At 51.3% G+C, this 24,229-nt stretch overlaps 1 protein-coding gene across 1 annotated transcript in view; it reads left to right on the top strand.

Annotated features, from left to right (window-relative positions):
- The window catches only part of CCDC33 (coiled-coil domain containing 33), a 226,758-nt gene extending 203,174 nt beyond the window's left edge, over positions 1 to 23,584 (top strand). Inside the window, exons 13-21 of the mRNA XM_065412566.1 lie at positions 488 to 521; positions 14,117 to 14,315; positions 14,732 to 14,820; positions 15,660 to 15,791; positions 16,915 to 16,987; positions 18,581 to 18,702; positions 21,000 to 21,086; positions 22,074 to 22,190; positions 23,522 to 23,584. Of these exons, the coding sequence (XP_065268638.1) occupies positions 488 to 521; positions 14,117 to 14,315; positions 14,732 to 14,820; positions 15,660 to 15,791; positions 16,915 to 16,987; positions 18,581 to 18,702; positions 21,000 to 21,086; positions 22,074 to 22,190; positions 23,522 to 23,584 (916 nt within the window). The remainder of the gene's footprint in view (positions 1 to 487; positions 522 to 14,116; positions 14,316 to 14,731; positions 14,821 to 15,659; positions 15,792 to 16,914; positions 16,988 to 18,580; positions 18,703 to 20,999; positions 21,087 to 22,073; positions 22,191 to 23,521) is intronic.
- The last annotated feature ends 645 nt before the right edge of the window (positions 23,585 to 24,229 follow it).

Here is a 24,229-nt window from a genome sequence, read left to right as displayed (position 1 = left end):
GAGTACACCTGTTTCTCCTTGTACTGGCTAGTGACTTGGGGCTGCTCCTGGATGCTCAGTTAGCTGTGGTGGCTGAGAGGTTTTTTTTTTTTTTTTCCATCTACCTTTGGCAAGAACCTAGGGACATCTCCACTGTCATCCAGGCCCTGTAAGATCCAAACTGGGACCTGATCCAAGGTCCATTGAAGTCAACAGTCATTGACTCTGATAGGCCCTGGATTAGTGCAGTGGGCTACTGGCTGCCTGCCAGACTAGCAGTGGCTCAGAGCAGGGGCATGTCACCCTGTGCTCCAAGATCTGCACTGGCTCCCAGACAGTTTGAGGTGTTGGGTTGGTTTGATGGTGCCCAAAATGGCTTGAGACCTACCTGCTTCCTCTCTCAGGCAGGGAGAGACAAGGGGACGGGGCTTCACTAGTTATTTCTTGCTCTGATGGGCTTGTAGGTTGCCTGGCTCCCATCCCTGACCCTTTGCTTTCTGTTCTGCAGAACCCAGGATGTCACCAGGTTCCAACTGGATCAGGTGAGTAAATGGGGCTGCTTGTTTTCACTCCTAGAGGAGACATGATGGTAAGGAACCAGGAGGGCAATGGACGAAGCAGGCTAGAAATGTGGGTAACTGGGCACTTCAGGTCTGGCAGGGTACAGCTAACATTGGCCAGACAGGAAAGGGGTGGGATGTGAGGCAGGGAGGGAAATGAGCGAGAGGACAACATGGTGCTCAGTGGGCAATGGTTGTAACACTCTGTGGAGACTGCTGGGCTTAAGCAGTGCCAGGTGGGTGGGAAGTAAGCAGCACGGGTAGGTGGAGGCCTGTTGTTAATCAATGGCTGTTGACTGTTTCATGTTGTTCTCGAGTGAGCTGCAAACCAAACCCCCAAGGATTCATCCAGCTGTAGTGCACCATTCTGTGTTCTGGCTCTGCAGCCTGTCTGTTGGAGGAAGGGCTAAATGAAGTGTGTGGCTTGTCGTAACTTCCCGGGATAGCCATGGGAACAAGATCCATTCCATTGATAACATTCAGATAAATAGCTTGGCAGCGTCATTGTGTAGGTGCAATGAGGACCTGGATTTTCCATTAAGGCTTGATCCATAGCCAACTGAAGTCAGTGAGGGTCTTTCCATTGATTTTAACAGGGTTTGAATCAAACCTGCAGCTAACTCTGTGTGTGACATGCACAGGGCCTCCCACCTAGATACCAGCAACCTACAGAGAGCAGGAGAAGCAAGAGCAAATAGTGAGACATCCCAGCCGGCAGGCCATCTTAGTATTTGCAATGAAATGCTGCCATCTGCAGAAAAGAATAGGAAGTGCCGGAGCATTATGCAGAATTGATCATGAAGGGATTTGATTTGAGCAGGGATTTGATTTTGTTTAAATTGTTTCACACTTTCAAAAGAAAAAAATCCTTTTGTAGTGGTACAAAAAAAAAGAATTGAAATTTCCCACAGAACAAAATTCTGGGAAAAAATTGGGGCAGCTGGAGTGTGAGAGTGAGATACAAACATGGAAAGGGAATAGTCAGAGAGAGAAAGGTAACCAGGATGTGTTTCTGTATTTCCTTGCAATGAGCAACAGTACATCGGACAGGGGGTAATTAGATACAGGCTAGTCCCAGGTGGCACCAAACTCCAGGCTGGGATTTCCCATGGACCATCAGCAAGCAAAGTCTGTGTTACATAGAGCAACCTATCCAGAGTCAGGTCAGAGATTAGGGGTTCCTGGCTTCTAGTGTCATGCTCAGTCCAGTGAACCATATTGCCAGCCAGCAAAAATGAGGGGAGACAGCAGAGCAAACCCGTTCTGTGAATGCCTGTCGATCTAACCGCAGAACTCTTCTGGGTGAAGGTTTCAGATGGGGCAGCTTCCCTAGCATCCCAGACAGCACAGTTCACATGGCCACGTGCCAGCAGCAGGCTCCAGCACTTCAGGACTCTGACAGGCTCCTTCAGGACTCTGACAGGCTCCTTCCATAGCATCACAGCATGGGGAGCTCATGTAGGACCAAGAGAAATTACAGGCCCCCCCAAAATTGTTGACCTTAACAGGCTGGCCTGACCCAGCTTTCAAGCCAAGGAGGGGACTCATCAAAGCTGCTCTTGGGCCACCTCTCTTGGGATCAGAATGGTATGAAGTACTCCCTGCCAGAAGGTCCTCTCTTGTTGATTGTGTAACTATCCTACTGGGTGCAATAGGGAAATCTGTGCTGCCTACAGGAGATGGTTTAGAAACCTTGTAAAAAGGCTCTCACTCTCTGTTAAATTCTGTAGGGTTTGGGAGTCATGTTTATCAGGATCCCATAGGTTTCATCCCTATTAAATTCTATATGGCTTTCCGATAAGGGATGCCCTGGAAGGACAGCTTGTGTGGCAGGGTGGGGGTTGCAATATTGGGGCCCCTTTGGCACATGGGTCCCAGAGTGACTAATTTGTCTGACTGGGTGCTAATCGGCCGCAGTGCCTGACGCACACCGGCAAGGCTGGCGCCCCACTGAAGTGGAGAAATGGGACTCGTGCAATTTCCAGCTGATAGTCTCCCCTGTTTAAAAACAAACAGGCCTCCTCAAGGCTTCGAGCCATGCACAACTCTCCCGAAGGCCAGCACCAAGGCTGAGAGCTGCCGAGGTCAGCAGTACTGGCACACAGACAGCTCTGTCATGGCCGTCTCTGCCCAAGGCCCCGAGCAATACAGCTGTGGCAGCTGTTGGAGGGGCTGACCCCCTTTCAAATCAGACGTGACTGCTTTCTCCTGTAAAGGCAGCTGCTTGTATGTCTGGCACAACCTGTTGTCTCCTCACCTGATTCCATCAGTGCCACAAACTATTTAACTGGAGCAAATACAATGGCCTGCCAAGGTTATAGCTTCATAGATTTTAAAGTCATTATGATAATCGACTCTGACTTCCTGCATAACACAGGCCACATAACCTCACGCAGTAATTTCTGCATCAAACCCATTACTTCAGTTGGAGCTATAGCATCTCTTTTAGAAAGAGATCCAGTCTTGCTTTAAAGACTGCAAGCGATGGAGAATCCCCCACATAATTAATTACCCTCACTGTTAAAAAAGTGCACCTTAGTCTGAATTTGTCTCGCTTTAGCTTCCAACCATTGGATCTCATTATGTCTTTTTCTGCTATCAGAAATCTATACCCTATGGAGGTAGACTGTGCTCAAGTCATCTGTTAACCTTCTCTTGGATAAACTAAATAGATTGAGCTTCTTGAGGCTCTCATTCTATAGCAGGTTTTCCAGACCTTGAATCTTTCTTGTAGCTCTCTTCTGAATCCTTTCCAATTTTTCAACATCCTTTTTGAAGTGTGGACACCAGAACTGGACACAGTCTCTAATACTGGGCTCACTAATGCAATACACAGAGGTAATTCCAGCTCCATACTCCTACTTGATATGTCCCTGCTTATACAGCCAAGGATCATGTTTGCCCTCTTAGCCACAGCATTGCACTGAGAGCTCATGTTCAGTAGACTGTCTACCATGCCCCCAAATGCTTTTCAGAGTCACCACTTTCCAGGATACAGTCACCCATCTTCTAAATGTGACCTACAATCTTTGTTTCTAGAAGTATGACTTTGTATTTGGCTGTGTTAAAACATATGGTGTTCAAATGAGCAGCCCTTACCAAGTGATGCAGGTTAATCTGTATAACTGACCGATCCCTGGCTGGAAGTTGAAGCTAGACAAATTCAGACTGGAAATCAGGTGTAAATTTTTAACAGTGAGGGTAATTAACCACCAGAACAACTTATTAAGATTGGATGGGTTCTTTAAAGACATGATCTAGTTCAGAAGGAATTACTTTGGGGCAGTTCTCTGGTCTGTCTTATACAGGAGAGCAGACTAGATCATCACAGTGGTCCCTTATGGCCTTAGAAACTATGAACACCTGTGATTATTTACCACTCCACCAGTGTTTCTGTTGCCGTGCCAGGGGATGAGAGAAAGAACTGAGATTCGGGAGGCTGCTTCTCAATCCACATTTGCTCTGTCTCTCTCTGTGAAAATGGACACCTCTGGGGCCTGATTCTTAATGGAGTTACTCCTGGTTTACACCAGGCGAGATCTTACCCCTCCCATTAGGAGAGAAGGATTTTGCTGCATGCCCTTTAGCACTGCCAGTATGTAGCTGATATCGACCAGAGTTGATGTTAAGAATAGAAAGCTCGTGCACTGTGGAACAAGAGTGCATGACAATGGGATATACTGGCCATAGCTCAAACTTCATTGTCCACTCACTGTAACTTACTCCAAGGGTTTTCCCATTTCTGGTGGCTCATGGTCAAGCAACCACCCCTCAACCATCATGAGAGCTCCAGCCATTCACAGGGCTCGAAGGACAAATCAGCATTTGCCAGACGTTCCTAGCATAGCAGCATCAGAGTAGCCACAGTCTTTCCTTCTACTTAAAGTGGGAACCCTTAGCAGATACTGCCCTTTTACTAGCGACTGCTGTGTGCAGTGTCAGAAGCCATCCAGCGTGCAGAGTACATATCACCCCATTGTTAGCTCCCATTCTATTGGAGTTCTGCTCAGAATAGTGTTGCCTCTGAGGCGGATGTTTGAAAGGATCTGAAATTGCTTTATTTCCTTGTTTTTCCTGCTACATTTTCTCCCACAACCTGTGTGCCCTGCAGCATGTGTGATGCCTCCCTGAAGGGTGGCAGAAGAGCCAAGAGTTGTGCCTGAAAAGCTGCACTGAGCTGAGACTAAATGTAGGTGTCTCGGGGGCAGTGTGCTGCTGCTTGACTTGTACTGCAGCAGAGGATTTACCCTGGAGTCTGAGGTGCCTCTTGCTTAGGTCACAAGTTCAAACCACTCATCAGCCAGAAAGGTAATCACCCAATGCTCCTTGAAGTCGGGGGTCATATTTTGTGTATGGGAGTGAGTGTTGGCTCCCAAGAGGATGTATAAGAGACCTGCTACGCAGCTGACATGTTCATCAGCAGATCAGGTACATTGTCTCTGGGCATGCATGGACACAGCATGGCAGGTGTGATCTGCCTGAATGTAGCTGACACGTTCATCAGCAGAGAGGTGACCAAGAATCAGACCATGTCAACAAAGTGTGACAGCTCAGCAGGTATGATCTACCTGTACATAGCAGGGAGCCTTGACAGCCCAGAAGTGTGCTATACCTAGGCCTAGCTGTATCTCAGGGAGGCCCAGCAGCTATGTTCTGTATATTTGGTAGCACTGTTAGATCTGGAACGCCAGGCAGCAATCTCTGCCTCACTGCAGCCTGCAGTTCTGTGTGCTGTGAAAGTGGAACTTGGCCGCACTCCCTGAGCCAGTGCTCTCCTAGCTCTAACCTTGGCCAGAGCACACGCTGCTCTTGGCTAATGCAGCTGGCTGTTGTTTTTGTTTCCTCCATTCCTGAGATAGGGCTCTGGAGTCTGCCCTTGCCCCTGGGCGCTAACTCCAAACCATGGCAACGTTATCATCTCCCTGTTTGTCTTTTACCGAGTGCCTCCATGCACAGCAGGCTGGGGGCCTTGCAGGGAGAGAGGTAGAGCTGGTCACTCAGCGGGACTCTTCTTAGAGAAACACAACAGGCCAAAGGCTATTCTCGCCCGTATAAAACTCCAGTGGCTTAGCTGGAGTTATGCCAATGGGAGAGAGATCTCTTCAGATCCAGTCCCTCAGGAAAGAGTGCATTGAGGGTTAATAAATCCAGTCTGTTTCCATGCCCTCATTTTGCTGTAATGATTCCCTGCTCCCTTTCCACTGGTTTATTCCTCTCTCAGGATCTTCACTGACTGTTAGTTGGATTGATATGTAGGGAATTCATTCCTATAACATAGGGCAGGCAGATGCGGGGGGGGGGAATGTGGTCTAGTGGTTAGAGCAATGGATTGGGCGTCAGGCTTTTTAGATGCTGTCCCTAGTTCTGCCATTGATCTTGGGCAAGCCATGGTTAATCCCTTGGTGCCTCAGTCTCTCCGCCTCTAAAACCGTGATAGTAATGTTCACACACACCCCTTTAGAAGTATTATTAATAAGTTTTAAGGCCAGAAGGGACCATTATGATCATCTCCTCCGACTTCCTGAATAGCATAGGCCAGGGAACCTACCCCAGTGAGTCCTGCACCAAACCCCGTAACTAGGACTGGCTGGAAAACAAGGATGTGTGAAAAATTTCAAGGTTTGCAATTTTTTTTTCATTCTGCATTGGAACAAAATGGAGATCTGTGTGTGAAAGTAGCAGCCCTGGGACAGAAAGTGCTGGGATCAAATCCCTGCTCTGCATGAGGTAGAATAGGGACATGACCCACATGCTGCTGACTGCCCTAACCACTGGGCTATTGGCTGGTCTGGAATGACTCCCACCCTCATTTTGACCAGAAATTCCATCCTAGACCAGAGGCACCTTCCCAATGAAAATTTAATCCAAACTGATGTATTTCCACAAAAGGTCTGGTTTTGACAAATTGGCATTTTCTGACAAAAAAAGTCTAGACGAAAAATTCGCAGGAAGCTTAGCCAATAACCTGTGTTTGAGCTGGAGCGCATCTTTTAGAGACACTTCACCTGGATTTAGAGACTTCAAGTGGCAGACAGTCCACCACATCCATCAGTATATTGTTCCAGCGCTTAATGACTCTTAATGCATCTGATTTCTCATCTGAATTTGTTCAACTTCAGCTTCCAGCTATAGGATCTCGTTATGCTTTTGGCTGCTAAATGAAAGAGCCAATCAGAAACCTTCTCCCCATGAAAATACGAGGCCCCTAAGAGAGCTGTGCATCCCTTAACATGGCTTAGGCCTGGTCTACACTAGGAGGTTATGTCGAATTTAGCAGCGTTAAATCGAATTAACCCTGCACCCGTCCACACAACGAAGCTATTTAGTTCGACATAGAGGTCGCTTTAAATCGATTTCTGTACTCCTCCCCGACGAGGGGAGTAGCGCTAAATTCGACATGGCCATGTCGAATTTGGGTAGGTGTGGATGGAATTTGACGCTAATAGCTCCGGGAGCTATCCCACAGTGCACCACTCTGTTGACGCTCTGGACAGCACTCCGAGCTCGGATGCTCTGACCAGCCATACAGGAAATGCCCCGGGAAATTTTGAATTCCTTTTCCTGTCTGGCCAGTTTGAATCTCACTTCCTGTTTGGACATCGTGGTGAGCTCAGCAGCACTGGCAACGATGCAGAGCTCTCCAGCAGAGGTGACCATGCAATCGCAGAATAGAAAGAGGGCCCCAGCATAGACTGATCGGGAAGTCTTGGATCTGATCGCTGTGTGGGGCGATGAGTCCGTGCTTTCGGAGCTGCGATCGAAAAAACGGAATGCGAAGATCTACGAGAAGATCTCCAAAGCCATGACGGAGAGAGGATACAGCCGGGATGCAACGCAGTGCCGCGTGAAAATCAAGGACCTGAGACAAGGCTACCAGAAGACCAAAGCGGCAAATGGACGCTCCGGATCCCAGCCCCAGACATGCCGTTTCTATGAGGCACTGCATTGCATTCTAGGTGCGGCCGCCACCACTACCCCACCACTGACCGTGGACTCTGACGATGGGTTATTGTCAACGGCCGCTTCCTCAGAGATGTTCGCGGATGGGGAAGATGAGGAAGGAGATGAGGAGGACGAGGCAGTCGACACTGCTTACAACGCTGATTTCCCCGACAGCCAGGATCTCCATCACCCTCACGGAGATCCCCTACCAACCCTCCCAAGGCGTTAACCGTGACCCTGAATCAGGGGAAGGATCAGTCGGTAAGTGTTTTAAACATGTAAACATTTATTTTGAACAGAACAGGAATGGAATATTAACAATGGGTTTTTCATGATTACTTTGCCCTAGGCGCTCTACTTTTTAGTCCTTGCCAGTGCAGCTACTGGAAAATTAGGTCAATATGTCCGGGGATAGAGCTGAAATCCTCCTGGGACATCTCCACGAAGCTCTCCTGGAGGTAATTTGAAAGCCTTTGCATCAGGTTCCTGGGGAGAGCAGCCTTATTGCATCCTCCATGGTAGGAAACTTTTCCACGCCAGGCTAGCAGCAAGTACTCTGGGATCAGTGCCTCACACAGCATGGCCAAGACCCCAGGCACTGAATGGGAAGGCCGAAAATTCGACCTTGTCCTGAGTGCGCATGTGATAGGTGCTGTGCATGGTCTTGTTCACAGAGAAAGACTATGTTCATTGTTCACTAAAATGTATCTTTGTGAGGAATTCACTCCCTTTTTCCCATCCCACAGCTGCGAGTGTCTCCCGACCTACCCCGGCATCCCCCTCCCAGAGGCTGGCGCAGATTAGGCGCCGAAAGAGAAGGACACGGGACGAGATGTTCTCCGAATTTATGGGCTGCTCCCGAGCCGAGGCGGCACAGCAGACCCAGTGGAGGGAGAACATGTCGCAATACCAGCGATCACACAGCGAACGGGAGGACAGGTGGCGGCAGGAAGACCAGCAGGCGACTCAAACGCTGCTTGGACTAATGAGGGAGCAAACGGACACGCTCCGGCGCCTTGTAGATGTTCTGCAGGACCGGAGGCAGGAGGACAGAGCCCCGCTGCAGTCTCTCTCTAACCGCCCTCCCCCGCCACAAAGTCCCATCCCCCCCCTCACCCAAAGTCCCAAGAAGGAGGGGCGGCAGGGGCCGTGAAAACAGTCACTCCACCCCTGCAGACTGCTCAAGTACCAGACGGCTCTCATTCCCAAAGTTTTGATAAGTCCTTTCCTTCACTCCAAAAGCACCTCACCCAAGCCCCCACCCCAGTGTCATCCCTTACCTGTGCAGTTGTTAATAAAAAATACGTTTCTTTTAATTACTGTTTCCGTCAGGTTCTTTTAGAGGAGAGCGTGTTTGAAGGGGGGGAAAGGGGGTTGGGAATTGGAGAGGACAGTCACCTTTACCAGGGTACAGACACGGGGGCAGGTTCAGCAGCAGGTCACACACACATTGCAGTCACTAGGCACCCTGGTCAGTCTGGGAGGTGGTTTTCATGTTCTGTGGGGGGGGGGGCTATGTGAGTTTGTGGCGGGGGAGGGAGGTTATAGATCTTATGCAGCGGTCCTTAGCCTGGATGACAGAGCCACGCAGCAGGGGATCTAGATTTCAGAGTAGCAGCCGTGTTAGTCTGTATCCGCAAAAAGATCAGGAGTACTTGTGGCACCTTAGAGACTAACAAATTTATTAGAGCATAAGCTTTCGTGGGCTACAACCCACTTCTGTGAAAAACTTCAAAAACAGACTCCAACGAGAGACTGCTGAGCTGGAATTGATATGCAAACTAGACACAATCAACTCAGGATTAAATAAAGATTGGGAATGGCTGAGCCATTACAAACATTGAATCTATCTCCCCTTGTAAGTATTTTCACACTTGCTTCTTATCAAACTGTCTGTACTGAGCTATCTTGATTATCACTTCAAAAGTTTTTTTTCCTCTTACTTAATTGGCCTCTCAGAGTTGGTAAGACAACTCCCACCTGTTCATGCTCTCTGTATGTGTGTGTATATATATCTCCTCAATATATGTTTCACTCTATATGCATCCGAAGAAGTGGGTTGTAGCCCACGAAAGCTTATGCTCTAATAAATTTGTTAGTCTCTAAGGTGCCACAAGTACTCCTGATCTTTTAGCAGGGGATCTGTAACCGTCCTCCCCCGCCACAAAGTCACATAGCCCCCACACACAGAGTCCCGAAAAGGAGGGGTGGCAGGTTCCGTTGAAACAACCAGTCCACCACTGCGGACCGCTCTAGGAGCAGGAGCCTGTCATTCCTCGAGTTTAGAAGCGTCCTTTCCATCACTACACCCGCTCCCCACCACAGTCTGCGTCCCAGTTTCAACCCTTTACCACAAAACCCTTAATAAAGAAAACGGTGTTAATGAACAAAGTTCCATTTATTTTATTTTTAAAGGTGTGTTGGAAGGGGGGAAACGGGGTGAAGGGGGTATGTAACTGGAGAGGATAGTCAACATTAACTGGGTAAAGAAACGGGGGCAGGTTCAGCTTCTCTTTAAACAAACTTAATAGTCACAGGTTACCCTGCTCACTGTGGAACCTAGCTTTCAAAGCCTCCCGGATGCACAGCGCGTCCCGCTGGGCTCTTCTAATCGCCCGGCTGTCTGGCTGGGCGTAATCAGTAGCCAGGCGATGTGCCTCAACCTCCCACCCCGCCATAAAAGTCTCCCCCTTGCTCTCACAGAGATTGTGGAGCACACAGCAAGCTGCAATAACAATGGGGATATTGGTTTCGCTGAGATCAGAGCGAGTCAGTAAGCTTCTCCATCTCCCCTTGAGATGTCCAAAAGCACACTCCACCACCATTCTGCACTTGCTCAGCCGGTAGTTGAAGAGTTCTTTTTCACTGTCCAGGGTGCCTGTATAGGGCTTCATGAGCCAGGGCATTAGCGGGTAGGCTGGGTCCCCAAGGATCACTATAGGCATTTCCACATCCCCAACAGTTATTTTGTGGTCCGGGAAGTAAATACCTTCCTGCAGCCATCTAAACAGACCAGAGTTCCTGAAAACACGAGCGTCATGAACCTTGCCCGGCCATCCGACGTTGATGTTGGTAAAACGTCCCCTATGGTCCACCAGTGCTTGCAGCACCATTGAAAAGTAGCCCTTTCTGTTAATGTACTGGCTGGCCTGGTGCTCCAGTCCCAGGATAGGGATGTGAGTTCCATCTATAGCCCCACCGCAGTTTGGGAATCCCATCGTGGCGAAGCCATCTATGATGACCTTCACCTTTCCCAGGGTCACTACCTTTGAGAGCAGTAGCTCAACGATTGCATTGGCTACTTGCATCACAGCAACCCCCACGGTAGATTTGCCCACACCAAAGTGGTTCGCGACTGACCGGTAGCTGTCTGGCGTTGCAAGCTTCCAGAGGGCTATGGCCACTCGCTTCTGGACAGTCAGGGCTGCTCGCATCCGGGTGTCCTTGAGCTTCAGGGCAGGGGACAGCAACTCACAAAGTTCAAGGAAAGTTCCCTTACGCATGCAAAAGTTTCGCAGCCACTGTGATTCATCCCAGACCTGCAGCACTATGCGGTCCCACCAGTCCGTGCTTGTTTCCCGGGCCCAGAATCGCCGTTCCACAGCATCAACATGACCCATTGCCACCATGATATCCACGGCGCGGGGTCCCGTGCTTTGCGAGAGGTCTGTGCCACTCTCAGACTTAATGTCCTCACCGCGCTGCCGTAGCCTCCTCGCCCGATTTCTCAGCATCTGCCTCTGAAAAAGGTGGATGATAAGGTGCAAGGTGTTGACAATGGCCATAACTGCAGCGATGGTCGCAGCGGGCTCCATGCTCGCAGTGCTGTGGCGTCCGCGCTGTCACTCACCAGAAAAGTGTGCGAACTGATTGCCCGCCGGCGCTTTCAGGGAGGGAGGGCGGGAGTGACGGTTGAATGACGACAGTTACCCAAACTACCCTCGACACATTTTTTTCCCCAGCAGGCATTGGGGGCTCGACCCAGAATTCCAATGGGCAGTGGGGACTGCGGGAACTGTGGGATAGCTGCCCACAGTGCACCGCTTCCAATGTCGACGCATGCCCCGTTAGTGTGGACTCACAAAGTCGAATTACTGTTCTTAGTGTGGATACACACCTTCGACTTTGTAATATCGGTTCCACTAATTTGATTTAAGTAAAATCGAGCTACTCTCATAGTGTAGACATACCCTTATTTTGGCATGTCCCCTTTTTACCTGAGGGGAGGCAAATCATAAGAACATAACATATCTATAGGGTGTGTTGAATAGGGCGGTAAATCTCCTGGCTCATCAGAGCAGCCCAAGCAGGCTTGGTTAGGAGAGACTGATATTGACAAACCAGGTATAATTGATGTGCTGTGTTCAGAACTCTGAATGTTGGATAGGAATTATCAGCTGATTTACAAAGTGCCATTTGGTCCTTTTTACACTATTGCTGGAGCGATGTTTCGTCCCATTTGCTGCCCTCTCCCCAGGTCTGCACAGATGGATCTAGGAAGGACTAGTGATGTTGTGGAGCTAAGTGGAACTGAAGCCAGGAGGGAGCACGTGGTGTGCTGCTGCCCAATGCAGCTGGGTGATAATTCTTGTTCCAAGGTCTCTTCAGTAACCTTCTAGGTGAGGAATTCTACCCTGAGAACATCACTGCTGCCATGATGAGAGCTTTAAGAATCAGAGTCAAAGAATTGACATGTTCCCAGGGCTGGTTCCATCACTCAGTGGTTAATGTGGGACAGACGAACTAAGGCCTGGAGTGCCACAAATGTCTGCCAGAGGCCATATGGAGGAAGCACAGGGGCCCTTCTGAAAGGGGTGAAGATGGGTAGTGGGTAAATCTTGGAATGCAGCTCCAATGTCAACTGCTCCTTGGTTAGTCCTTGTCAGTTAGACAGAGCAGTGATGCCTGTTTTGGGTGCAGAATACACCATGAGGGGACCACTGGGACCTGCCATTGTATGGATGGGAAGGGAGGAGGATATGGATAGGGGCATGTGGTGGACACCCAGGATGGGAAGGGAGGATACACTTGGGGGAAGGTGGTAGTCAGGGCCATCCTTACCCATACGCAAAGTACGCAGCTGCGTAGGGAACCAGGAAATTTGGGGCACCAAATTTCCTGGTGCGCTGCGCAGCTGCGTGCTGCTCCAGCCCCTGCTCCGCCTCTTCCCTATGGCCCCGCCTGAGCCCCGCCTCTTCCCACCCCTGCTCCGCCCCACCCCACCTCTTCCCACCCCACCCCTACTCCACCCAAGCCCCGCCCCCACTCCCCTGAGGAGTGCAACAGGGCTGGGCCTGCACTCACCGGTGGCGGGAAGTGCAGTGAATTCCCCCCTGTTCCCCAAGCCAGCCCCTGCACCCCCTGTGGAGGCCTGGGGCCAGCCCCCTCCTCCCCCCAGAGGCCTGGGGCCCCACAGAGGATGCAGATGCGGGAAGGTGGCAGCCACCTGAGATGGGAAGGGAGGAGTATATGGATGGGGGCAGATGGGGGCCATCTGAGGGATGGTGTGAAATGAGAAGATCTTATGAAGTAGAGATGGGAAGAAGACTGCTTGACTCTGGGCTCTGCTAATGAGATACAGAGCCTGTTGCCTCTGGGTCACTCTCTTTACTGCAGTTGGCTGTCTGGTGGCCCCTGGGTGATATGGGTTTGATGCCCTCAGTCCAGGGCCTAGTGGATAGGTGCTACATCACAAGCCTGTTGTTATAGCTGATGCTAGCTGGCGTTCTGGTTGGCAGCCTCTGCAGAGAGGCCAGGGACAGCCTAGGTCATGGGCCGTGATCTCGCCTCTCAGCCCTAGAGGTCATCCCTCAAGGTCAGCATGGAGGCACACATGTGGTGTTGGGGAAGCAAAAAGATAGGATTCAGGTCCCTGGAGTTGTCAATCTAGCCCCCCTCACTGTCCCCTACCTCCAGCACTAGATGGACACAATGCTTAAAACAAGGAAAGAAAAATTGACCCAGCTGAGCTGCTGAAACCAAACAAGAACTGACTAGAAGTTTCACCCCCAAACTTCCCCATTCCACCTGTGATCAGAAGCCTGACTGCTGAAATAGCACAAGACAGCGTTCCCATGGTCTTTCCAGCCCCAACAGAGGCAGGAGGTGATGTAAACCTAGTGTGACAGCAGCTTAAGATTTCCAAGAATCTCAGATAAGCAGGGGACAGTGTGGTCTAGTTGTTAAGGCAGATGACTAAGACTCAAGAGATTTGGACTGTAGTCTTAACTCTGCCACTAACATAGTGACCTTTGGTGAGTCATTTCCCATCCCTTCTTCCCCATCTGTAACATGAGGTCAGTAATATTTACCCAAGCTCCTAAAGTGCTTTGAGATTTATGGATGGAGAGTGCTATATAAGTTCAGTACATTATGGTGCGTGCCTGAACACCTGGGAACTATGGCGATTGTGTCCTATAAATATTGGGTGGGAAACTTTCTGCAGCTCATCCATGTCATTTGCAGTTCACCCATCCCCACCCAGGCTCTTGCTCAGTCTGGTCCCAGGTGGCAGGAACCTTTGGCCAGCATCCTTGGTCATTGGGGTGGGTGGAAGGAAGAAAAAGGGACCTGGCTAAGCATTCGTCTCTAAGTTGAGGTTGTGCAAGCTGTAACAGGTGCTCTCCTGTGGCCAGCAGGAGCTAGATAATTACCGTACGGCCATGAAGAAGATGGCGGACGATATCCTGTCTCTGCGCAGGCATGTTGCCAGCCTGGAGGCAGAGAACAGCACCCTGCGCTGCAACCTGAGCATGCACGAGGAAGTGGGCCGCACACTGCTGAACGACGTGGACGTGGATGTCATGACCAAGGTGGAGATAGTCGACAGGATAGGTAAGGTACGCATCTCCCACCCCACCTCTGCATTGCTCAGTGGGGAGCGAAGGAAGGAAGAGGCTGACATGAGAGTGGGGCATGTCTCTGACTGTGGCATTACAGGGAGTGGGAAAGTGAAAGGTTAATAGCCTTGGCTAGAGGCAGGCACAGTGCAAGTGCCCCCCAGTCCCTGTTATCCCCATCCCAGCCCTCTCCTCCTGGACTCTCCCTCTTGGCCGATGCTCCTCAGTCCTTACCATCCAGTTTAATTTGTATCTGAATTTGTGGACCTAACAATCTGATTGGGCACTTTTGGCCTTGGCGAATAGACCTGCCCCATAGCTGTGCCCCCTATTCCCTGGGAGTCCTGGGAGCTGTTTGTATCCCTCAGACATGCCCCCATGCCACTGACCGGGCTCTGTGGTCTCTTGCAGTGGCCCTCAAGCACAAACTGGCTGCTGGGACAGTGGAGATGAGCAGGATGAAGGACCGGGTGCAACAGCTGCAAAATGAGCTGATCCGGGTAACTGTGCCGATGGCTTTGGCCTGCTTGGTCATTATTCCATAGAGGGACTCGTGAGCGTATGCAGCTCTTGTCCTGAAGGCCTCAGGGTCTAATTCAAACAGATACGATGCCCAGGGCACAAGCACAAGGATCTGGGTTGTCCCTAGTGAGGAGAGCTCTGAAGAAGGCTGCATGCAAGAAGGGAGTTTGACAAAGGAGACGGCTTAGCACGTGGGACATCAGAGGTTGCTCCCCAGCCCTAGCCTGCGGAGCGAGAGGCCAGTCTAAATGTGAAAGTCAGCTGTGCTGCACAGCCAACACCCTCTGCCTTTCTCCTGCTGTCCCATGCTGGGGGTCTTCCCCTCCAAAGGAGAAAGGAGACCACCACTCTTTAGAGCCGCACGCTAGGAGCAGCACGTTCCTGGTTACAGGTGGAAATTAACACAGACAAAGAGAGGTCAGCCTGGTGCCCAGGAGGCCCTCACAGGGGGCGAGCAGCTTGGAGCTGGGGAGCCATCTGGAGAAGCAAATATTCCCAGACCCCTGGACAGTCTCACTAAGCTCCTGGAGACTGGGGCTGTAGTTTGAGTTCTCCGCTGATTACCCTCCTCTCCTAACCCTGCAGCCACCCTGATTGACCAAGGGAGGAGAGTGGAGTAACAGGTGAACTCCAGTAGCTTTGGCAGCTCAGTTTGGGTCACACCCTGCCATAGTTCCGCAGCCCGATCAGCGACTGCTTGGGAGCCAGAGAGAACCACAGGTCTGCCTGTGTCCATCCACCTCAGTAAAGAATCCCCTGTGCATTCTGATTCACTCCCCGAGGGATCTGATGGTTTCCCTCCCCTCTCACCCACCAGAAGAACGACCGGGAGAAGGACCTGGTGATGCTGCAACGAGCCCATCAGCAACAGCAGACGGTGCTGAGGAAGTACCACGAGAAAATCACCAAGATGAAAGCCCTGGAGGATACTGTACGGCAGCAGGAGAGGGTGAGCAGAGCACAGGTGCATGGGAGGGTGCAGGGGAGAGTACCCAGCTGGGCGTCCCACAGGGCTTTGCTCCTCTTCCATGCTGGGGCAACATGCCCTGTGCTCATAGTGCACTCCCTACAGGGAGACCTTGCAACAAGCCACAGCAAAGCAAACCATCAGGGACCTGCCCTGGTGTTGTGTTTGTCAGCATCAACCAGGCCCACAGGATCTGGGCCCCATAGTCTCACTAGCAGGGTGGGATCTTCCTGCCTCCATCTGCTCCCCCTTTGTCACCCTGTCATGAATATAGGGGGAAGGGTAGCAACCTTTATGTATGCAGTAGCATAAAATCCCTCCTTGGCAGCTGTACTGGATTGCCTTACCTGTAAAGGGTTAAGCAGTTCAAATAACCTAGTTGGCACCTGACCAGAAGGACCAATGAGGAAAGAAGATACTTTCAAATTTGGGGGGGAAGGATTTGTTTGTTGTTCTCCAGCAGGTACACTATCTACGTAACAGCTGAAATGCCTAAAGACCGACCTAACTCCTGGCATAGACAGCACTATGTCGACAGGAGAGTTTTTCCCACCCACATAACTACCATCTCTCGGGAAAGTGGCTTAACTACGCTGACGGGAGATGCTCTGTGCCTCTGCAGCATTTTAAATGTGGACCGGCCCATGTGCAGTGTAGACACACCCTTAAAGGACATGAGGTCCATTGTCTGTGGCCCATACACAGTCCCCTCCAGCTGGGGAACAGTGGAGCAAGCTGAACAGGAGGGAAGGCCAGCAACAGCATTGCAGAGCTAGGCCTTGTCCAGACTAAGGTTGTGATGTTAGCATGTGTGACTCACACATTTTAAAAGTCTAGTGTTGCTAAGGCCACACTGCCTTTAATGTGCCAACCTAGGCTCCCCTCTGGGCTTCACCTCAGCCTGTTTAGCATGAGTTAAAGGCAACGTACCTTCTGCAGACTAGATGTTTAGACCCTGTTAGTGACCATGTGGTAACGACATGCCCCAAATCTAGTCTAGCCAAGGCCCCAACTCTCTGCGGCACCCTGTTGCTGCAAGGGTTATGTGGGCCTTCAGGGGCTGTGATGGGAGCTCCCCTCTCCACTGAATTTCTGCCTTCCAAAGGTGATTGAGAAGATGGAGCGCATGCTGGAGGAGAAGGTGCCAGAGGCTGCTAGGACCTGTGAGCAACTGTTGGGTAAATGCCCCCCTCTCTCTCTGTGAGAGCCAGGGGGCTGGGCTGGGCCCTGTTTTATTGGGAGCCAGGTAGTTCCTGAGTGATGCAGGAGGGGAGGGAGTGGCCCAAGTTACAGCTCAACTGGCCACGTGGGAGGCAGGCGGGAGAAGCTCATAGGGACCCAGCAGAGAGGCTCATCATTCAGGGCCATACTCTGCTCCCTCCCTTACTCATGTTGGGCAGCACCAACCAACGGGGCTACTTGTGGAGTAAGTTGCTACTCCACATGATGTCTGGCCCTATGGAAGGGAAAAGCAGAGCCCCCAGTCAGGGAAGCCTAAAGCCCCCAGCTCCTTGCTGTACCCAGGGTCAGGACCGGCTCTAGGCACCAGCAAAGCAAGCACGTGCTTGGGGCGGCACATTTCCAGGGGCGGCATTCCCGCCGACGTCTTCAAAAATTCCAACATCAAGCCCCAGCTCTCCTCGGGCAACAAAGTGCCCACCAACTGCCTGGATGTGGCAGGCAGCGGCCCTCCGGGCTACTGTTACAAAGTCTGCCTGGCCCTGGAGTCCGCCAAGAGCAACTTCATGTTCCTACAGCCCGAGTCCCCCGAGGAACAACGAGAAAGCCACCGAGAACTTACCAAGGCCGGTAACCCTGCGGTACAGCTGGTGGGGCTCAGGGAGATGCACTGGGAGAGAGTGCCATGAAATACCCCTTCAAGGGTTAGCCCGGCTTTCCCCCTTCTTCTCTCCCTCCCACGCCCCCTTGGAAACGAATCTGAGCTGGGAGAAATCCTTTCATTGAGGCACAACTTTTTAAAGATAATGACCCGACCCTTTGATCAAGTGGCAGAGTCGGAATTAGCAACTGTCAGACAGCAGGCAATTCTCCAGTGCGCTCCTTACCCATTTCAGTTAATGATTTGGGGAACTTCAGGCTCATTTTAAATGAGTGAAAGTAGCAGAAAGCGCTCAGAAGCAACAGCCCAGCTCCTAGTAAGACTGAAATACGGAGCGTGCCCAGGAAAGCCAAGGGCTGTCTCCGATCACGGCTGCACAACCCCGTAGCCTTCCTTCAAGAGACCCAGGCGTGACACCGGGGCAGCAAAGCAAGCGGTGATTTAAGCCTCTTGAAATGTCACTCTCTATTCTGTATTTCCCCTCCGCACATATTACAGGCAGCACGAATTACTCAGGCGCTCTAGTGGCCCATGGGGCTTTTCAGCTCCTTTGTCTCAATACGAAATTCAGGCAGATACACCCGGCTCAAGCAGATTCAGATGCAATCGTTGCCCAATGCTGCATCAGTACCGCACGCAGTCAAAAAAACCAACACAACAACAACAACAAAAAACATTGCAAAGTGCAAACGTGTAAAAGCCACACAAAAAAGGGGGGGGGGGGCAAAAAATTTTTTGCTTGGGGCGGCAAAAAACCTAGAGCCGGCCCTGCCCAGGGTGCTCCCTTTCACAGACAGGTTCTGATTCCACTATAGTAGGCTGGCAGGGGCAAAGGAGAGGTGAAATGACCTGGCCTCTCCCTGGAAGGGGGTGGGTAGTGAAAGTGCTGGAGGGTATGGAACTCCCAGGCTTCTCTGCTCTTCTCCCCCAGCTGATAGCTTCTCCAAGGAGTTCTACTCCACCCTGCTAGCTGAGAACATGAGACTGCGGGAGGAGCTGGGCAGAGCCCACTACCGCTCTTCCCCCATCATCCTGCAGCAGCAAGCCTTGCCGGTGAGATGGGTCGGCTTGGGGCCACGCCATGGGGAGGGTCTCCTGTTAGCCAGTGGGAGTGATTCACTTCATGTGCAGGACACTGTGGCTGGCAGTTTGGTTGCTTTATCAGTGTGACAGGTTCCCCCCAGGGTGCCATTTGAAACTGGGGTACCACTGAGCCCCCTGACCCACCAGTCTGGGCTCCCTCTCACACTGTACTGCTGTGAGAAGCTGCAAAACCCTCCAACCTGCACATTCACCAGCATTCACACAGGCTGGGAGTCGGACCAGTGTTCCCTCTAATTTTGCCCACGCATGTGTGGAATTAATTTTGTTATATGCACCAATATGGAGGTGATGTGTGACACATCACCTCCATATTGGTGCACATAACAAAATTCATGTGGCAGGGGTCGAGAGGTTCAGAGTGTGGGAGGGGGCTCAGGGCTGGGGCAGAGGGTTGGGGTCCGTGGGGCTCCGGCTGGGGGTGCGGGCTCTGGGGTGGGGCCGGGGATGAAGGGCTCGGTGCTGGGGCAGAGGATTGGGGCACGGGGGGGTGAAGGTTCTGGCTGGGGGCGCGGGCTCTGGGGTGGGTCTGGGGATGAGGGGTTTTGGGTTCAGACTTCCTGGGGCTACAGCAGGGAGAGAGGTACAGCAGCAGCAGCACCTAGGCTGGGGGGGAGGGTCGCCTCTGCCCACCACGGCAGCTCCGGGGCTGGACCTGCCTCTCCCCCGGCGACGGCAGGTCCAGGCTGGGGCTGGGTTGGGGCCAGGGAAGGAGGACCTCTTCCCCTGCTTTGGCAGATCCGGGCTTGGGCTGGGTTGGGGCCAGGGGAGGGACCGCACAGCTTAGAGGGAATTTAGGTAGGGACACACCCAGCTGCAGTTACTACACGCAGGCTCTCTAACCACCAGCTTCCCAGCCTGGGACCCCAGAGCTGAACCATCCTGCCCTGGTCAAATCTGGCCAGTATATGTGTTTTACACCTGGTCCTCCTCTCCCTCAATGTGAAGAGAACAATGCACATTTGTGGTAACCAAGCAGAGATTTTCCCCAAGCACTCCAGTCAAAGCTCATTGGTTTAGATTAAAACAAAACAAATGTATTACCTACAAAAGCTAGATTTTAAGTGATTATAAGGGGTAGCAAACAGATCAAGACAGATCACCTAGTAAATAAACAAAAATGCAAAATAAGCTTAATATACTAAATAGATTGGCTATGAATAGCAGATTCTCACCTTAATTGATGGTACAGGCAGGCTACAGATTCTTAAGGCACAAGCTGCATTAACTTTACAACTTGGGTTTCTCAGGTCTTCATACACAGGCTAGAAATCCCTTTAGCCTGGGTCCAGCACTTCCCCCAGTTCAGTCTTTGTTCCTTAGGTGTTTCCAGGAGTTTTCTTGTGTGGGGAGTGAAGAATCCTGCCCCGATGATGTCACTCCCTGCCTTATATAGCTTTTGCATATAGCGGGAACCCTTTGTTCCAAAGCTTGATTCCCAGACCAATCTGTGGGAAAATACTGACATCCCAAGATGGAGTCCAGCCTCATGTGGCCTGGTCACATGTCCTTGTAGAGTCATAGCAGCCATCACTCTCAGGCTGTCTGTAGAGTTCTCAGGAAGACTCACCAGGTGGGAGATAAACTTCTCCTGAGGCCTATTGTTCTCCCTAATGGCTCATTGCCCTGAGTAGGCCCTTCCCAACCAGCTATCTAGCCTGAACACATCTTTTCTAGTGGGCGTTATCCAGGTGTAACTACATTTGAAATACAGATACATAGTCAATATTCATAACTTTAGATACAAAAATGATACATGCATACAAATAGGATAATCATATTCAGCAAATCATAACTTTTCCAATGACATCTCACATGACTTATCTTGAACAAACTGCATCATAATTATGTTATAATCATATCATAATAATATCACTATGAAGAATATGGGGGTGCAGTGTCACAATCAGGTTGTAAATGCTTTGGGACAGGGACTGTTTCTGCTGACAGGTTTGTACAGTGCCTGGCACAATGGGGCCTTGACCGCTGATTGGAGCCTCTAGCCACTACTGCAATGCAATATTATATTGTATTTGAAAAGCTGCCTTCACCACAGCCTCCACAGATCCAAGGCCTGCTCAGCACTGGCTTTTCTGCCCCCACTCCGACCCCACATCAGCACTCCCATTATATGGATTCCATGGAATGGTGGGGGAAAAGGGGTCACTGGCAGCCTGTGTCATGATGGGAAGGGGATGGAGGGCTAGAGTCTCTAAATCTCACTTGCTAGCTGCATTATCTGTTTGCAGGACATATTCTCCACCAACTCAGAGAAGCTGTCTTTGCTGGCCAAGGTGGAGAAGGCGCAAGGACGCATTCGTGTCCTGGAAAGCCAGGTAATTGTCATGCCCTTTCTCACAGGTCATCCCCCTAGTACACACATCCCATCCCCAATCTCCACCCGTTGCGTGGTCCTGTGGCATGAATGAGAATGAACTCTGACAACCCTGAGAACTGACTCACCCCTTGGTGTGCCCCCAGAAACTGGTGTTTCCTTCGAGATATCTATATACATGATCACAGGTGGATTAGGGGCTAGATGCAGACAAAGCATTGTCTCATCTCTGCTCCTTTCCCAGCGGAGGGTAGGACTTGTTATGATTTATTGGCTGGTGAAGATCTGACTCTTGCGATTGGCCTGGAAGGCGATCAGTTGCTGGTCAGTTGTAACTCTTGTGGACGGGAGTTCCACAGTCAAGCACTGGCCGCTGAAAAGATCAATCTCATCCTAGTTTTCTCCTTGAGTCTCATCATTGCTCAGGAGCACAACATGGAGGGAGAGGCATCCGTTTCTGAGATAGCCTAGGCCCAGCCCATGGAGAGCTCAGAAGAGCAGCATCAAGGCCTTAAAGCAGATATACCCAAAAGCTCCCTTTCCCCCCAGCCTCCCTGGCATTGAGCATTTTCACAGGCTTTCCCACAAATAAACCCCTGAGGGAGGCTGCAGCCATGGGTCTAGCAAATCCCCAAATCAGCACTAACGAGGAGAAATGGGCCTCACAAGAACCCCCTGGGTGTGGCCTCAAAGACCCAGTTGCCCAGGTGCCATGTTTTCATATTCTCCAAGCTACCCCTAATTCCAGCAGCACTTTGCTGTATATGGCAGTGTATAGGTTATGGGAAGCCGCCAGCTGGGGAATATGTGGCTTGGATGGGGAGCCCACAGATCAGCAGTCTGAAATGCACTAGTCAGTTTCCCATGTGTCAGTGAGCAGAGTGGCGGTGCCGTGCACCACTACTGCCTTCAAGAGCAAACCCAGGGTGAGAGGGCAGGCAGGGCAGCACTACCATAGTGCACTGAGTATCTGTTCTCTCCCTCGCAGCTGGAGGAGTCTGCGAGGAAATGGGGGCGGGAGAAGCAGGACCTCAGCACCCGGCTCCTGGAGCAAGAGCACGGCTTTGGGCGCTCATCCAGCACCATCCTGCATGATTTCTCACTGGTCAGTGACATGCCTGCCGTGCCGGCCAACCCACAAGCTGGGCTCACCCAGCTACAGTCCGATTCCTCCCATACTCAGCTGCTCACCCTCCTGCCATGGCCACTGTCCATCTGGCTGGTGTAAGAGCCACGTTACTGGTCTCTAAAAATGTCCATCTAGTTTTCCTTAGCCAAAGATTGATGGCCAGGACAGGGGACCATGTAAGGGCTCAGCACTCCGTCTAGGGCACAGAAGTTGCTCAAGGAACCTCCCCTCCCCACAAGCATATCCAGGCTGAAAGTCTCTTTGGTTTGTGCTAGTATAATGTCGACAGACTCCAGTCGTCGGCGCACGGGATCAAACCAGGGACCTCTGGAGCTTAGTGCATGAGCCTCTACTGCATGAGCTAAAAGCCAGCTGCCTCTTAGTGAAGGCTGTAGGGCAGACTCATTTTATATCTCCCTCTAAGTGGTCTCGATGCCACTAGATGGGACAGAACACCACACCCAGGAGGTGTGTGGGTTACACTAGCTCAGTATCACGCCCCCTCCATACACTCCCAGAAGGGGAGGGAAGGAAGAGGAGAACCAGGCAGAGCAAGCCAAGGTGGAAGAAGAGCAGGAAAGAGAGTGGATCCTCACAGCCAGCCAGTCCGCTGCTGTGGGAAGGACTGTTGGGTTAACTCCACCCATCTGCACCACAGAGGCAGATCATTGGTCTAAATTTTGGTGCCTGAACAGCTGGTCACAACAAATTTCTGAGTCACCCGTGTCCCTGCAGTGTGCAGGGTTGGGACAGGGCTACCCTCCGTTATCTGACACTCCCATGTGCTCTCTGGACTGCAGCAGTCTCTTTTAGCCTCCACACACATGCTCTTAGGCTCCATCACTCCTGGTTGGCCAGGGCCCACTTCACCTAAGCCCTTTGACCTCTCCCCATATCACAGGGGGGCTGTTGTCAGACTTGTGACTTCCCAATCTTGTAGGGTGGCTGCATTTGTTGATTGGGGTAAGAGTATAATCTGCCCCTGCCCGTTCAGCTGGGTGGACAGTCATCCACCACAGCCTGCTCTGGACCACAGACATGGGGTTTTCAGCATAGCAGGTGGGCGAGCATATTACTGAATGGCATACAGGGTCCAGCCCAGAATCTCCTTGTTAAAGCTTTGGGAGGAGGGAACAGGTAGCGTCAGGGCTAGCCCACAGAGCACACACTGGGAACCACGAGATTGGGGCACTGGACAAAAAGGACTCTGCCATTACAGAGGAATGTAAGGGCTGAAAGGAAGTGGGAGACAGGTGGATTAAGATTCCAGGAATATCCCCTGATGTTCATGCTCTTCTCCCACACAGAAAACTTCACCAGACCCCACAACACATATCAAGAGGCACCAAACGCTTGATCCTCTGCCCTAGCACCTTCTGCAAGATGGACTTATTGGCAGTGCTGGGGAAAGACTGTGAATGTTCTGTCTGGTCTCCCCCCCGCCCCCTGAAACAGAGCTCTCCTAGGGGGTCTACTGGAGATCTTTATTAAATGCTTGATGCTCAACCCCCAAGTGCTGTTACTGCAGACTGGATGGCCAGGGAAATACCTATGCCAGTCAGAGCTCAGGGATATGCTTGGCCAAGTGATAGGATCCAGTCTGTGAAGCCCAGATCAAAGCTTGGAGAAGCGCTAACTCTGGGTTCTATCACAGGGCACTGGGGTTTGGGGACTTTGAATCTGGTCCAGGACCCTGCCCCAATAGGTCACCCTCCCACCCCCACCCAACCCTATCTCCTCCCCATCTTAATGACCATCTGTACGTATCTCTCCCCGAGGGCTCAAGGCAGTTTAGCTTGACTTTCAACATGTTTTCAGCAGCTGATTTTTGTTGGTCCCTTGTATGATCACTTCTGCAGTGTTCCAAGCACAGTTAGATGACAGCTGGTGTTGAGCTTATTGTATCTTCCCTTCCCCGCCTTCTCCCCCCAGGCAGTAGTGTCTTGGAACATTGCATTGCTGGGGTGGGGGGGAGAAGGGTGTGACATGGACTGAATTCATGCCCAGCAGAGGTG

Source organism: Emys orbicularis, chromosome 10, assembly GCF_028017835.1.
Source record: "Emys orbicularis isolate rEmyOrb1 chromosome 10, rEmyOrb1.hap1, whole genome shotgun sequence".
In the NCBI taxonomy this organism is placed as follows: Eukaryota; Metazoa; Chordata; order Testudines; family Emydidae; genus Emys; species Emys orbicularis.
The sequence above is the reverse complement of the archived record's forward strand: the minus strand, read 5'-3'. Positions and strand labels throughout refer to the sequence as shown.